The sequence below is a fragment of the Xenia sp. Carnegie-2017 genome, unplaced genomic scaffold (genome assembly GCF_021976095.1).
Source record: "Xenia sp. Carnegie-2017 unplaced genomic scaffold, XeniaSp_v1 HiC_scaffold_19, whole genome shotgun sequence".
NCBI classification, from domain to species: domain Eukaryota; kingdom Metazoa; phylum Cnidaria; class Anthozoa; order Malacalcyonacea; family Xeniidae; genus Xenia; species Xenia sp. Carnegie-2017.
Window position 1 is genome coordinate 6,329,576 of NW_025813481.1, and position 13,083 is coordinate 6,342,658.

The 13,083-nt window shown below is 34.8% G+C and overlaps 4 protein-coding genes and 1 long non-coding RNA gene across 7 annotated transcripts; 2 read left to right on the forward strand and 3 right to left on the reverse strand.

Annotated features, from left to right (window-relative positions):
• Window positions 1-529: 529 nt before the first annotated feature.
• Window positions 530-3,997, forward strand: LOC124439229 (homeotic protein ocelliless-like). Of its 3 annotated transcripts, XM_046989455.1 has the most exons (6): window positions 530-699; window positions 1,054-1,503; window positions 1,580-1,794; window positions 1,874-2,977; window positions 3,080-3,361; window positions 3,449-3,997. In XM_046989455.1, exons 4-6 carry the CDS (start codon window positions 2,773-2,775, stop codon window positions 3,844-3,846), a joined length of 885 nt encoding a protein of 294 aa, XP_046845411.1. In that variant the 5' UTR covers window positions 530-699; window positions 1,054-1,503; window positions 1,580-1,794; window positions 1,874-2,772; the 3' UTR covers window positions 3,847-3,997. The 3 variants fall into 3 exon arrangements, with proteins under 3 accessions (XP_046845411.1, XP_046845412.1, XP_046845413.1); XM_046989456.1 differs by lacking the exons at window positions 3,080-3,361; window positions 3,449-3,997 and having other exon boundaries at window positions 552-699; window positions 1,054-1,259; window positions 1,364-1,503; window positions 1,874-2,132; XM_046989457.1 differs by lacking the exons at window positions 3,080-3,361; window positions 3,449-3,997 and having other exon boundaries at window positions 574-699; window positions 1,054-1,195; window positions 1,342-1,503; window positions 1,874-2,132.
• LOC124439234 lies at window positions 3,885-4,521 on the reverse strand. The gene is made up of 2 exons (XR_006946320.1): window positions 4,231-4,521; window positions 3,885-4,158 (listed from the first exon to the last, which is right to left on the reverse strand). It is a non-coding gene; the product is annotated as an uncharacterized LOC124439234 (long non-coding RNA).
• On the forward strand, window positions 4,416-5,574 carry LOC124439232 (dynactin subunit 3-like). Its single transcript, XM_046989460.1, has 7 exons — window positions 4,416-4,519; window positions 4,591-4,675; window positions 4,754-4,840; window positions 4,904-4,987; window positions 5,066-5,124; window positions 5,200-5,259; window positions 5,347-5,574. The coding sequence occupies exons 1-7, from the start codon at window positions 4,424-4,426 to the stop codon at window positions 5,428-5,430; spliced, it is 555 nt and encodes a 184-aa protein (XP_046845416.1). The 5' UTR covers window positions 4,416-4,423; the 3' UTR covers window positions 5,431-5,574.
• Window positions 5,428-9,567, reverse strand: LOC124439365 (folylpolyglutamate synthase, mitochondrial-like). Its single transcript, XM_046989589.1, has 16 exons — window positions 9,314-9,567; window positions 8,855-9,040; window positions 8,683-8,747; window positions 8,499-8,607; window positions 8,152-8,226; window positions 8,024-8,085; window positions 7,852-7,954; window positions 7,698-7,775; window positions 7,568-7,622; window positions 7,418-7,504; window positions 7,229-7,336; window positions 7,045-7,142; window positions 6,892-6,944; window positions 6,687-6,727; window positions 6,607-6,643; window positions 5,428-6,071 (listed from the first exon to the last, which is right to left on the reverse strand). The coding sequence occupies exons 1-16, from the start codon at window positions 9,389-9,391 to the stop codon at window positions 5,723-5,725; spliced, it is 1,584 nt and encodes a 527-aa protein (XP_046845545.1). The 5' UTR covers window positions 9,392-9,567; the 3' UTR covers window positions 5,428-5,722.
• On the reverse strand, window positions 9,502-12,770 carry LOC124439227 (folylpolyglutamate synthase, mitochondrial-like). The gene is given in 17 exon segments (XM_046989453.1): window positions 9,502-10,075; window positions 10,150-10,219; window positions 10,303-10,381; window positions 10,453-10,505; window positions 10,590-10,689; window positions 10,754-10,856; window positions 10,927-11,007; window positions 11,073-11,205; window positions 11,369-11,471; window positions 11,564-11,625; window positions 11,692-11,757; window positions 11,826-11,908; window positions 11,911-11,930; window positions 12,007-12,071; window positions 12,147-12,200; window positions 12,279-12,398; window positions 12,473-12,770. Coding segments are annotated over 17 exon segments (1,602 nt in total). The 5' UTR covers window positions 12,596-12,770; the 3' UTR covers window positions 9,502-9,788.
• Window positions 12,771-13,083: the final 313 nt, after the last annotated feature.

A 13,083-nucleotide genomic window follows, 5' to 3' on the forward strand; every position in this document is an offset into this window, starting at 1 on the left:
AATGATCATCGCACAATAGGCTATGGGTTTTAATTCATTGCATTTACTAATTAGTTAAAAAAAATTATCCGTCTATACCACGAGCAGCCATCACTTCACGAGGTAGAAAGTACCGATGAGGCATATCTTCTAAACTGTGATGGACTATTTTTCAACATTTATGTTAGCATGCACGAGTCATTGAAGCGTTTGATCATTTGTGGTCAGTCGTTACCACATTTGCATACCTTAAATCATGTTTAATTTCTACACTATATTATGCTAAAAATAGTTGTGCTTAAGAGCAACTGGGAGCAACATGCATTTTTAAACATCAACTCTTGTGATTCTATTAATCCACGGTGAACTACCAATGATCAACATAGAAAAAAACATATATCTTCATAATAAGATGTGCTTAATTTAATGGTTTAATGGTCAGCTTGTCAAGCGAGACGCCAGGTCGCGCCCTCTTGCCACCTGTGAATGGTAGCACGACATTCATTCGTCCGAGAGATGTTTTCATTGGCTAGTTAGAGCATAAGAATTGCAAATTTTCAAACAGTTGTCGCGTAAAATAGGACAAACCATTTCCTTTTCCCCCATTTTGGTTTACTGTTGCAGAAACGAAGACAAAGCTCAAGATCAAGATATTGAAAATGAAATTTTTAACCATTTTGTTGTTGGTTTGTTTGAGTGGCTGCGAGGCCCACCCTCTAAGTAAGTGCTGCTTGTTTCTTTTGTTTAAACTGTTTCTAAAAACCAAGTATTACGGACTCCAAGTTTCAATGTGGCAACGAAGCGCGATCCAACAAGAGGTGTGAATTGCATACACCCTAGTTGAATGCGTTCCTTTGAGAATTGCATTTTGTTGGTAGTTGTACATTATCTACCTGCCAAGATTACCACTACTTAATAAAAACGTTTGAAATTGATATGGCTAGACATGGTATCGACATTCTCCAAGAAAATTTCTATTCACTGTTTAAATCCATCTGATCGTGACATTCTTTACAGTTTGTCTGCCTACAAACAACATGATTCCATAAGCCAATGAATTATTTTATCATGCAGGGGGGAAACGGTCGTATCCGTGGCACAATATGAGAGACTTGGAAAATGATGAAAGTGAATTTTTACCACTCGAGCCAACTAAGTATTTTGATGATGAAATCTGGAAGGATTTGTTCAACCAAGATGAAGCATCAACCATCACGACAGAAGCACCAACATCTGAGACAAATGCACCAGAGGAGACGACCGAGCAACCGATGACAGAGACAGAAGCACCAAGCGTAGAAACAGAAGCACCAACATCTGAGACAAATGCACCAGAGGAGACGACCGAAAACCGACGACAGAGACAGAAGCACCAAGCGTAGAAACAGAAGCACCAACATCTGAGACAAATGCACCAGAGGAGACGACCGAGCAACCGACGACAGAGACAGAAGCACCAACAACAGAGACAAATGCACCAGAGGAGACGACAGAGCCACCAAAGATAAAGAGCAATGCAGTTAGGTAGGTCAATAAGTATTGCACAGTCATCGCCATAACAATGACGATAGTGTTTGATACATTTCATTAATTTATTCAGCGGATACTGGGTATTTCTTAAAGCTCATTGGTCAGAGAACGTAAGGGGTAAATTGATCGCTGGTGAAGAGGTGCAGATCGTCTACGATAAAGCCAGGCTACCTTACATCGATAAAAGATACGGTCAAAGAGCTTGGAATATTTTTGCTGAATACAAGTTTAATGACGAGCATACCGTACATCAAAAAATGTTGGATGGTCCAGAGAAGATAAAAGGTACAAAAAGAAATAGTTAAATTTGTTAAAGATATAAAATAGTCGCTTTTATGATTTGACCTTTTTTCTTTACGAACAGATCTTGAAATTATGACAACAAATATCTTCCTTCCCGTTGGAACGTCAAAATTGACCATTTGGTTCAAGTATTCTGGTTATTACCAAACAAAATGGGACAGTGACTACGGTAGAAACTATGTAGAGTCCGTCACGACTACCGCGACGAAAGTCTGATAAATTACATTGATTAATCATTCATATGCTTGCATGCAACCGAAGTGGAGAAAAAATGTAGACAACATTTCGAACTATTACAATAAACGCATTTTTTGACTTAAGCATAATTGGTGTATAATTAATCAACTATTTTCTTTTCTCAATTCGCTTTCCAGTCATGCCGTGCTGAGAACAGATTAACTGTTTACTTTTGTGAACGACAACTGTGTTCAACACAAGCATAAAACTCTTGTCAATCCTTCAACAAACCATTTGTTCTTTTCTTCAATCCAATCAATCCACCAAACAGTGAGCGCAAATTAAAAATTTTGTAGGCGGACTTTAAATAGACGTTAATCATAGTATTGCAACAAACGATTGCAAATTACAGGTTGGGATGATACATCCATGCAATTCTACAGAACCATCAACTGCATACCATCATTCGTTATGATGTACAGTTCAATGCGCAAACTGAAACGCTAAAACCCCCTATTCTGCAAACTGACAAAGAAAGTGATGAAGCATGAAACATTGAGTAGTTATTTTAAACCATGGCTGGTATACTGGCTCAATACATAAATTATTCTAAACACCACGAGCGGTAAAAAATTGTACAACGTGAGAGAATTGTAGTCCTCAGTTCTCGTGCGAGGGACGTCACAACCGTTAGTTTGCTTACGTCATACAAAAGTGGTGAGAACGTCACAATAGAAAAAAATACTAATTGGGAATACATAAAAAAAGTTTCGAGCGCTGAAAATGAGCGATAACTTCAGCAGTTTAGATGGCTCGCAAAGAATGGATTTAATGAAACAGACGATGTCAAGTGACTTTGTAAATGCAAGCAATTTTCAACCCTTACTTCCACCACAGTACTTCACTCAACAAATGTTCTTTCCGTACGTAAATCCATATTCTCATTTGACAGAAACGAGCGGAAACATTCAGGGGTACGGAAGCGATGGTAAGAAATAAGACGTTTGAATTATCTTTGAATGAGTAAGAAAGGAAGTAAATTTTCATTACAATTTTAAGCATTGATATTCTTCGTGTTATATGATTACAGGACGTCCCAAATTCCGTCGTAGTAGAACGATTTTTAATGGCGAACAGCTGGAGATTTTAGAGCACTATTTTGTGAAACAAAAATACCCTGATGTCAAATGTCGCAAGGTTATTGCAGATGAAGTCGGTCTGCCGGAGGAAAGAATTCAAATCTGGTTTCAAAACAGAAGAGCAAAAGATAGAAGACAGTTAGATCAAGATGAAAAAGTACAAAAAATAGTTCACGAGGTCATTAGTACAACCTCAATGGATTGCACTCGCAAAACGGAAAAGAGAAAAAATGGTAGGAAAAAATGACAGTTCTAAGATCTTAGTTGCTTAAAATAATTTACGAGTGAACTAACAAAGAACTGTTTTAAAATGTCAATAGGCGAGTCGAGCGATCAAAATTGCCAGAACAAAATGGATCATCACACAGAAAGGGAATGCGAAATAAAAAGACAAAAACAAGGTGGCAGTAATGGTGTGATTTCCACGCATCATTTGCAAGAAAATAAAAACAATCCGCCAGATTATCTTAATGAACAAGAGGATACACAAAAAGCAATCCAGAACATAGACCAGGAACTCTTATTTAACGTTGCACAAATCCTATCTTCTAGCAACAATGCAACACAGCTTATTTCAGATTGGTCTCACTCTCCATCAAAACTGAAAACCAGTAATTTGGAAGATCAACTCAGGCATTTTGCCCAGTGTCATCAAAATGTTTTGGCTGATAACTGCGCAACTAGTGCAAGTCACAATAGCTGGGACCAAAGTCAGTAAAAATATTGTAAAATATACATTTAAACCGTAGGAGACAATTGCTGTAATCGTTGTATATTAAATTTAAAAAAATCAAGTACTTTAACACAAATTCAAACCCTGTACACAAATGAGCAGGGAAATAATAAAAATAAAATACTGTTTACTCGAAGTGTTTGTTGTAATTTGCTTTGGTTTTAACTCAGCTAGTTTAAATAAGTTCGTTCAGTATCGGGCTATAGTAATAGTAATCCAACAACTTACCAAATATTACGTCGTTAAGAAAAACGTCTTTTTATTTATTCTATTCCATGATTTTCATTGCTCCAAAACCTACGAAGTATAACGAAATGCACTTCGATGTATGTATAACACAACGAAAAAACACAAGTAAGAGAAGCTTACCTTATTCACCACATTTTATGACTTGTTTGACAAACAACAATATGACAAAAAAGGACTAACATGATTACATTGTCAGAAACATCGAAAAACTCTGTTGGCCGAAGCCTGTGCCGAAGCTAAATTCTAAAAAAGAGCCCTTAACAACACTGATCAGCGGACTACTTTTTTGTCGTAAAAGAAAGAAAGCTTTAAAATGGCCGACACGGAAAGCCTTGTTTCACTAGAAGACAGAATTGCTGTCCTTGAAAGACGGATTATTTCTTCTCATCCTAATAAAAATAATAATTCCGTACGTATCGATTGTAATTGCATATTTAATTTCACCACAAACTTTTAATTTCGATGTACGAATGATTACAGTGTATAGATATGTTGACTAAAGTCCAGCAAGATTTAAACAAAATAGCCACGCGATATTCAAAGCTTGGTTTATTGTGGAAAAGACGTAAGTGTCGAGCTTTCCAATCTAAATTTAAATATGTTTGATTACTCACAGTCAAACTGTAATTGTATTTCCATTTAGTTAATGAGCTGCAAGAGTATTTGACCCCTGAATTTCTTGAGAAACTAAAGTTAACAGATGATGCCAAAACTGATATTATTTTGGCAGGTAAGAGGAGATTACTAAGAATTTCATTTGGACCAATTAATATATTTCATTTATTGTTATCAGATGAGAAGAATTTACTTGATGCAGCCAAACAATTGGAGATTCTTGATAAACTAAAGAATGTACCAAGCGAGGCAACATTTAAAGGTGCTTAACTTTCATTCAACTGTTTCAAAGCAAAACACCATGTTGTTAATCTTTCTTTTGCTTACTTTCATGCTTCAGACATTCCAGAATGGTCAGAGAAACTTCAACCATTAATTCAAGTGAATTTGCAGCAATTGGTTTGTATATGAAGAAAGACTGACGCACAGTCATGCTGTATGTGTTTATCAAAAATAATTGATGACCTTTTACAGGAAGATCTCAACACTTTGGATGAGGAAATATGCAACTTAACGACAACATACAACAAAATTGTATCCTTTTGAATGTTAATATTGAACTTTGAATGGAAATTTAAACATTAAAAGTTCCAAATGCATTACCTTGACATGTTCTCATAGATCGTTGACTTATCAAATCAATTTAAACAATGGGAAAATATCATTTGTGAACTGGAAGAAGAAGCTCAGAAATCCCATGAATAAATTTTTATATATAATTTAATACATCAACGTTGTCATAGATATTCTTTCCTTTGTACTGTGAACTTTCATAGTTTTAGGCACTGTGTAACCCCATATATATGTCCAAGTATAATTTATACTAATGAGAAAAAAAGTCGAAGCCAGGTTGGTCTTTTAGTTTGGCAAAGCATATTTAAAAAGAAAATTCTCCAATAATTTCTTTAAATTTATGATTTTCCTTTGAGGAGCAGAAAATATATATACATAGTGAATTAAAAGACCAAGATGGCTACGCTGCCATTTACTGCTGAAATCACTGAATTTTTACAAGGTTTGGTCCCAGTACTTTCATAGCTGCACCAACTAAATGTAGACTGCCAGTTATAACGACTTGCACGTGATCAGCACGCGGTGAAATACGCGAACTGTCCGCATTGATGCGCAGTGATAGCTCGCGTTCCCCAAGAACAAAATTTAACGCTTCAGACACAGAGGTAACCACAGACGAAGTTGGCACTGCCATAGTCCGAAATCTCTTATCCAAATCATTTAGTGACAATAACACCGAATCTTTCTCACCTGTAAGTCGTTTCCAGATTTCGTGGTTTTCATGACAGCGCTTGAGCGTGGAACTCAAACTGTGTGTGAAATCTGACAGATCTAAGATAGAGCGAATAGATAGTTATAGATGTAGGTATTATGACAATATCTTTGCTGTAGAACGTCACGATGAAATCGAAATGTATAAAAAATAGGCGTCGAGTAAAAATTTGTGGTTTAGAAATGAGTGTCGTTCGAGTGAACTCAATGTTAATGCGGTCACACGCTATTCTATGAATGAAAAACAATGGAAGCAATGAATGGAAAACAATGGAAATAATGAATAGAAAACAATGGAAACAATGAATGAAAAACAATGGAAACAATGAATGAAAAACAATGGAAACAATGAATGAAAAACAATGGAAACAATGAATGAAAAACAATGGAAATAATGAATGGAAAACAATGGAAACAATGAATGAAAAACAATGGAAACAATGAATGAAAAACAATGGAAACAATAAATGAAGAACAATGGAAACAATGAATGAAAAACAATGGAAACAATGAATGAAAACAATGGAAACAATAAATGAAGAACAATGGAAACAATGAATGAAGAACAATGGTAACAAGATATAAGATTCAAATTAAGAACTTTTCTTGAAGATCAGTTGGTACAGAACAAGGTAAAATGCAAGACTAAATTGACATTACAAATATAGAGTTATCGCCGGTACAATTGAAAATCAAAACTCGAAAAACTTTTCGTGGGCTGTATAAAAGACTTAAAGTGACTATACAGCCAAAAATACACTATCGAATAACGAAAGATTTAAAAATTCACTACCGTCAATACAACTAATGTTAAGAAAAAGAAAGGCAAAGTTTGTGCACTTGGCTATTCACAAACTATAATTGATTAAGTATAATAGCTACCTCAGTAAATATTTTTCTTCATCTGCTCTCTTACGAAACCATACTGCACTAGCCTTTATTACGAAATAAAAATTCACCAGATGTTAAAAAAATGTCCGTTAATAGATATAGTTGAAGACGACCTAACTCCATTCCTCCTAAAGATTCACTTACAAGGATACTTTTTGGTGTGTGCGCTCCATCCAAATACAATGAGTAGTTCTCGCGGGATATACAATGCGATCTACCTGGCCAATACGTTTTTTCTAACGCTAAAATGTGGGTCAAAAAACTTTTTAGCTTGGTTAATTTAGTATATAAGAACAACTCTAGAAGAATTGTAAGATGTGGTTGATACCATTTCTAAAGGTTCCAGAAATAGGAAACGTTTCTGCAACTGTTATGACGCCACTGGCTGTAGGGGTATCACTAAATATTTCATTACTCCTGTTTTCACAGTTGTTTTCTGTAAAAGACAAATTCTAATAAATAATCAACAATATGCGATTTTTTACACGATGTGTTGAACATGTCATGTTGAACAAACCTTCCCAATTACGCTGCAACCAAGTGTGACATAATTGTGCAGCAAGTGAAGCATTTTGAAACTGATGTTGACCTTCGATTCCCAACTCTACATAATATTAAAAGTTCATTGAAAGGTACTCTGCATTGCAGTTTATACATCAATACACACTTGTTATCATTTCTCCAGGATAATCGCACATCTTGGGAACAACTTTCAATGGAGCCTAGTTGGAATAGATCGTCATTAATTAACACTTACTCTTTCATAGCGTAAACTAATAAAATGCCAAGAAAGTAACCTTTAATTCCTTTGCTCTTTGAGACAAAACTTTCATGGAAATCTCATCTTGGGGTACTGTAAATGCTGGGACACTGCACTGAAGAGTTTGAAGTAAAGTTTTCTGTTTATCTTTCAGACATGTTATAACATAAAAACTCAACATGATTACTAACTTTGAAAATGCCAGCTTTATTCCATGCAATGCTCTCTGTAGTTCCTCCAAGGACAGTAAGATGATCGCGACCAAGCAATGTTACCCCACAAACCCATGGCCTCCTAATGTATTATTACACACAAAATTACACACCAATCAAAAAAAGTTGGTAGATGTCATCTCAAAACCACCTCAGGATATTTGTGGTATCATAAGCTCCTCCAATACCAACTTCAATAATGGCAACATCAATCTTGAATGAAAAAATTGTGAGAAAAAAGCAGAAGTAAAATTGAAAAGCTATGACGATAACACAAACCTTTTCATGTAAAAAAATATAAAAAGACATGATAGTAAGAAATACAAAATAAGATGGCATGTCATTGGCACAAGCCTAGAACAAAAATAAGAGAATTGTGTTACACAGTTCTGTTGACAAGGAAGGGGCTTGGTGCTCCAATTGCCTGAAAGACTGTCCTTGTGAAAATATGAAATCCATGTAGAAATCAGCAGTGAGAGCTATCTAACATCTCAGATCAGGTAAGCATGTTTCTATACATCTTCCTAACACTGGGCTTCTCAAGCTTGAGGTCTAGCAACTCAACTCAACTCCACTGGTCTTACATTAAAAGTATTTGGAGTAAAAGAAGTGAAGTAAAGGCTGACCTGTTGTAGATTATCCCAGCTTGTCCAGAAATAATGAGCAAACTTCTCTTTAGAAATCAGCTTCCCGTCAATTCGAATTCTCTCTCTTACTTCGACCAAATGTGGTGAACTAAACCACCAAGAGTCATTCAACAAGGCTGCAGGTGTCAATTTTAAAGTTACAATGTGTTATGCAATACAGTACCTATAGAAGCCAGTTTTCAATCCATGTTCACGCAGAATCCTGTCACAAAATGCACACACAGACCCCTAAATGAAGCTACATATGTTTGTGTGCAAAAGATGACCTTGTTGGAAAGTTGAATCTCAGGTAGTAAATCTCATTTGGCGATTCCCATTTTAATAGCTGTCATTACCTTTCCTTTGGTGCCACTGACATGAATAGCTTTTAACATATCAAGTTCATCAATGGGAACTTTTGCTCTTACACAGAACTCTTTGGCTTTTTCAAATCTATCATTTTGATGTATCTGGTTGCTTCGACTGACTTCTTTCAAAACAGATGAATTTGACTGGAGTGTGTTCAGAGCTTTTATTGCACTCTAAAGAGATAATAGAATATTCCACATCGAGCCGAGATTGCACATTATTGTGAGAAATAACACAGTTAATTGCAAAGCTAAAAATCATATTTTTCCCAAAATGTACTTGGAAACTGTGCAACAATTATTCATAAATCTCTTAATCACACGTGGTTATCAACAACAACATAACGTGCTTACTGCATTCGCAAAAAAATCAAACATTTCAAAAACGAATATCGTAAAGAATATTTGCAGATATTTGTATTAGGTAAAAAGATCAAGCGAAGTTACCTCGTACGTCCTGTTCATAATTATTTTGTTGGTAAATCGCCTGACTTGTGTACAGGCTCTGATAAGCTTTGTCAACATAAGTCATGAGTACAAAAGACGTTTATGTAAAATACCATTATAATTTATAAACACGTGGGTCCGCTGTAGGGAAATGCAGAAGTCATGGCTGAAATCGACGACACGACAGCTTACAGAAAAATGTTCGATATATTTATTCATAATTGAAAATTTGCAAAAGTAGCATATCTGTTATAGTAACAATTTTGTTCACAGCAGAGTGCACACTGACTAAATATGTAGTACACAAAGACAAATAAGGGGTATATTGCCTTTTTTTCAACACATTTTTACGCACTATGCAAAATATCAAAACCGGGGAAACATATATGTTTATAATGATTAGTTTTTGTAAATTTTACCTATCCCATTCATTAAATATTCCCATTACTTTGAGAATTTCAACAGTTATAAAATATTATACATGGTCGCATTCCAATGATTTTAATACCATACCCACTAAATACAAACTTCCAGTTACAAATACTTGCTTGTGTTTGTGTAGAGAAATGCTTTCATTACAAGATGCATGGTGTTTGCCAAGCAGTGAAGATGGATAGTTAAGTAACCAAACTATAGCATCTGAGACACAAGGAAAAACCTTTGATGGTGGACAATAACTGGGATGGAGTAGTCTCCATATCTCTTCATTTCTGTAACATTGTTTTTTATCTTCTTCATAATTTTGAGATAATCTTAACGTGTCTGAGAAGTTTGAAGAAACCTCGAGCATTTTACACAACAAAAACAACAAAAGAACAAATTTCACAATAACTTACCAACAGATGAATATTGATGCTCATTGCTGAGAATATTAGGACAAAAGACAGCGAAGTCAAAGTTACATTTCTTTAAAACAAAACCAAAGTAAAATAAAATATTGTTCAGCCATTTTTGGATGGAAATAATGAAGCTCAACTATTTTCACTTACAATTAATGGCTCAAGTAAAGACCTTCCATTTCTATTTCCTTTAAAATTGAACAGTAAAACCTTGCTAGTGGAACTATTACTAGATGAAACATTTTAAGATTCAAAAGTTTAATACATGAATATAAAATAACTCAATATACTGATTCCAACCTCATTTCTAATTGATCCACTGCTGATTTCTCACAAAACCATTCTACACATGCCTAGAGGAAAAGAAGACAAATTATCAATATAACATCACTACTATACACTATATAGCTAAGAGCAAATCAAGTGCATACCCTAACCTCAACACTTTTCCTTGTATGTGCACCATCAAGATAAAATATACAGTGATCTTTTTTGACACATTGGGTTCTACCAGGCCAAAAAGCCTTCTCGAGACCTGTCGTAGATACATTTTAACACAACTTAAAAAACTATGTGAAGTGTTTTTTTAAGAATCTTTACCTTTTGAAATGAGGGTGGCATTGGAAAATTTTTTGCTACAGATAGTAGGGAACTGAATATTGATGACTGAGATACGTTCTTCTCTTGATTTTGAGCTAAAACAGCTGCAAAAATGCTACATAATGAGAAAATCGTGAGAGAGATTATCAACAAACAATATAATTATCATTCTACATTTTCGTTCAATCCAAGCTTGACAAAGATGTGTTGCCAGGGATGCATTCTGGTATTGATGTTTTCCTTCAATACCTAAATCTAGGCAAAAACAGTGAAAATTGTTTCCAGCTACTCTACTGTGAACAATTTTTATTGTAACATACTAGGATATAAGCCATCAGAATTTCTTGGTAAATCTGAAACAACTTTTAAATTGATCCCTTTGTTTTCAGCTCTGTCTTCAAGAACTTTTATACAGGATAAATCTTGAGGCACTGTGAATGCAGGAACACCTGACTGAAAACAGGCATATTTTGACATTTGTGTGATGTAATACCTATAGGGTATTGATTAAGCAAAGCCAGCTTCTAACACTTTGGTTCTTGAAATTCATAATACTTACCAGTTGGACCAATATAAAATTCAAAATGAAATGTATCATACATCAAAGTATTTATACCTTGAATATTCCCGCTTTATGCCATGCAATACTCTCCATTGTGCCACCAAGAGTATCTATGTGATCATTATCTAACAGTGTTATGCCACAAACCACTGGTTTTCTAATGACAAAAAGAAACAAGTTCATTTTTTATGTAAAAATTAGTTTTGATACAAAATTAATAGCAGTAAGTTAATGCATCAGAACATCCACCTGAGAAGATTCGTTGTATCGTACTCTCCACCACAACCAACCTCAATAACAGCAACATCAACCTAATATAGGATTGTGTCTGGTTATTATGAAAGAAAGTAATCACATCCCAAAATCAAAAAATTTACTTTCTCTTGTAGAAAAACATGAAATGCCATAAATGTAAGGAATCGAGTATAATATTTTTTCTCAACCTAAAGAAAAGAAAGAAAGAATAATGAAATGATTCTTTAAATACATGAAAATCTTCATATGCATATACTGTAAATTTTGTCCAACATTCCCAAAAATAATGAGTAAAAGTTTCTTGAGAAAGCGGTCTTCCATTAATTCGAATTCTTTCCTCACTTCAAACAAATGAGGTGAACTAAAATGTAGTGAAGGTCCATGAATCAAGACATCCGTAAACATTTACATTGATATGAACACAAAATTTCACCTGCCTATAAAATCCAGTTTTACACCCACTGTGCCTCAAAATGCTCTCACAAAAAGCACAAACAGATCCCTATAGAGAAAAAAGTCAGTGACTCATGTCATTTATTCACAAGCAGATATATACAAGCAAAATTTGATTAATTACTTTTCCTTTTGTTCCAGCAACATGTATGGCAAAAAGATTATCAAACTTCTCCATCTTTAAAACAACACAAGCAACCATATTTCACCATAATTTATTTTACATATAAATAAACTTTTTAAAAATACAAGTCACCGGAAAATCTCTTAGCTCATCAAACTTCTCCTTTTGTGTTAATGGAGTGTGGAAGCGGTTTTCTATTTTCCCATCCTTCCTCTTCGTCGTTTGAATTGTGTTCAACTGTTTTACTGCTTTCTAGACATTGAATGAGTAACCTATGGCAAATAAATACAATCTTGTTCGTCGGCATTGCCATTACAAACACAAACCTCATACGAAAGACGCTGACAATTTTTTCTCTCCATGTGAGCATTAGCTGGGTAATTTACTACAGACTTGACTGAAACTTGTCTATATTTCGTCCACCAGGTATAGCAAATGCACCGAAACATGAATTTTTTGTTATTTTACTATTTTCAAGCAGTTGATGCTTCGTACATATGTAATAAATTAAATTATAAAGAACATATCTAATAATTCATGGGAATCATAGGTGCCGCCGATAATTTAGAATATGACACTCGATGACTTGATGTCGGGGGATTCTTAGGATGTTAAGACCCCCAGGAAGACCCAGGCACCCCTGTCTTAGGGTGGTTCAATAATTTATTCTAGCTTGCGTGCAGTCCAATGGAGAGAGAGAGAGGGTGATCAGTAGATGTTTTAAATCTTCCTCTAAAAGTATTTCAGCAGATTGAAAATTTTCCATTTATAGGAAGACTCAGTCTTTGAAGGAAAGAACTGGTCCTAGTTTGTTCGTTGCACATCTAACAATTTGTTCTATTTGAAAGCAAGTTAGCTGTAAGATAATGCTTATGCACAAACTTGTAATGTCAACGGTTCCCATTTGATAAAGACCTCAGTTTTTTTTTCATAAGAT

Excerpts from the sequence above, each read along its gene's own strand:
- LOC124439229 (XM_046989455.1), top strand. The coding sequence starts at position 2,773 with ATGAGCGATAACTTCAGCAGTTTAGATGGCTCGCAAAGAATGGATTTA. Across the intron at positions 2,978-3,079 it reads TCAGGGGTACGGAAGCGATG|GACGTCCCAAATTCCGTCGT; the intron begins GTAAGAAATAAG and ends ATATGATTACAG. Across the intron at positions 3,362-3,448 it reads AACGGAAAAGAGAAAAAATG|GCGAGTCGAGCGATCAAAAT; the intron begins GTAGGAAAAAAT and ends AAATGTCAATAG.
- LOC124439232 (XM_046989460.1), top strand. The coding sequence starts at position 4,424 with ATGGCCGACACGGAAAGCCTTGTTTCACTAGAAGACAGAATTGCTGTC. Across the intron at positions 4,520-4,590 it reads CTAATAAAAATAATAATTCC|TGTATAGATATGTTGACTAA; the intron begins GTACGTATCGAT and ends GAATGATTACAG. Across the intron at positions 5,125-5,199 it reads AAGTGAATTTGCAGCAATTG|GAAGATCTCAACACTTTGGA; the intron begins GTTTGTATATGA and ends GACCTTTTACAG.
- LOC124439365 (XM_046989589.1), bottom strand. The coding sequence starts at position 9,391 with ATGTTGACAAAGCTTATCAGAGCCTGTACACAAGTCAGGCGATTTACC. Across the intron at positions 7,955-8,023 it reads GATACCACAAATATCCTGAG|GAGGCCATGGGTTTGTGGGG; the intron begins GTGGTTTTGAGA and ends ATAATACATTAG. Across the intron at positions 7,143-7,228 it reads TTCTGGAACCTTTAGAAATG|CGTTAGAAAAAACGTATTGG; the intron begins GTATCAACCACA and ends CCCACATTTTAG.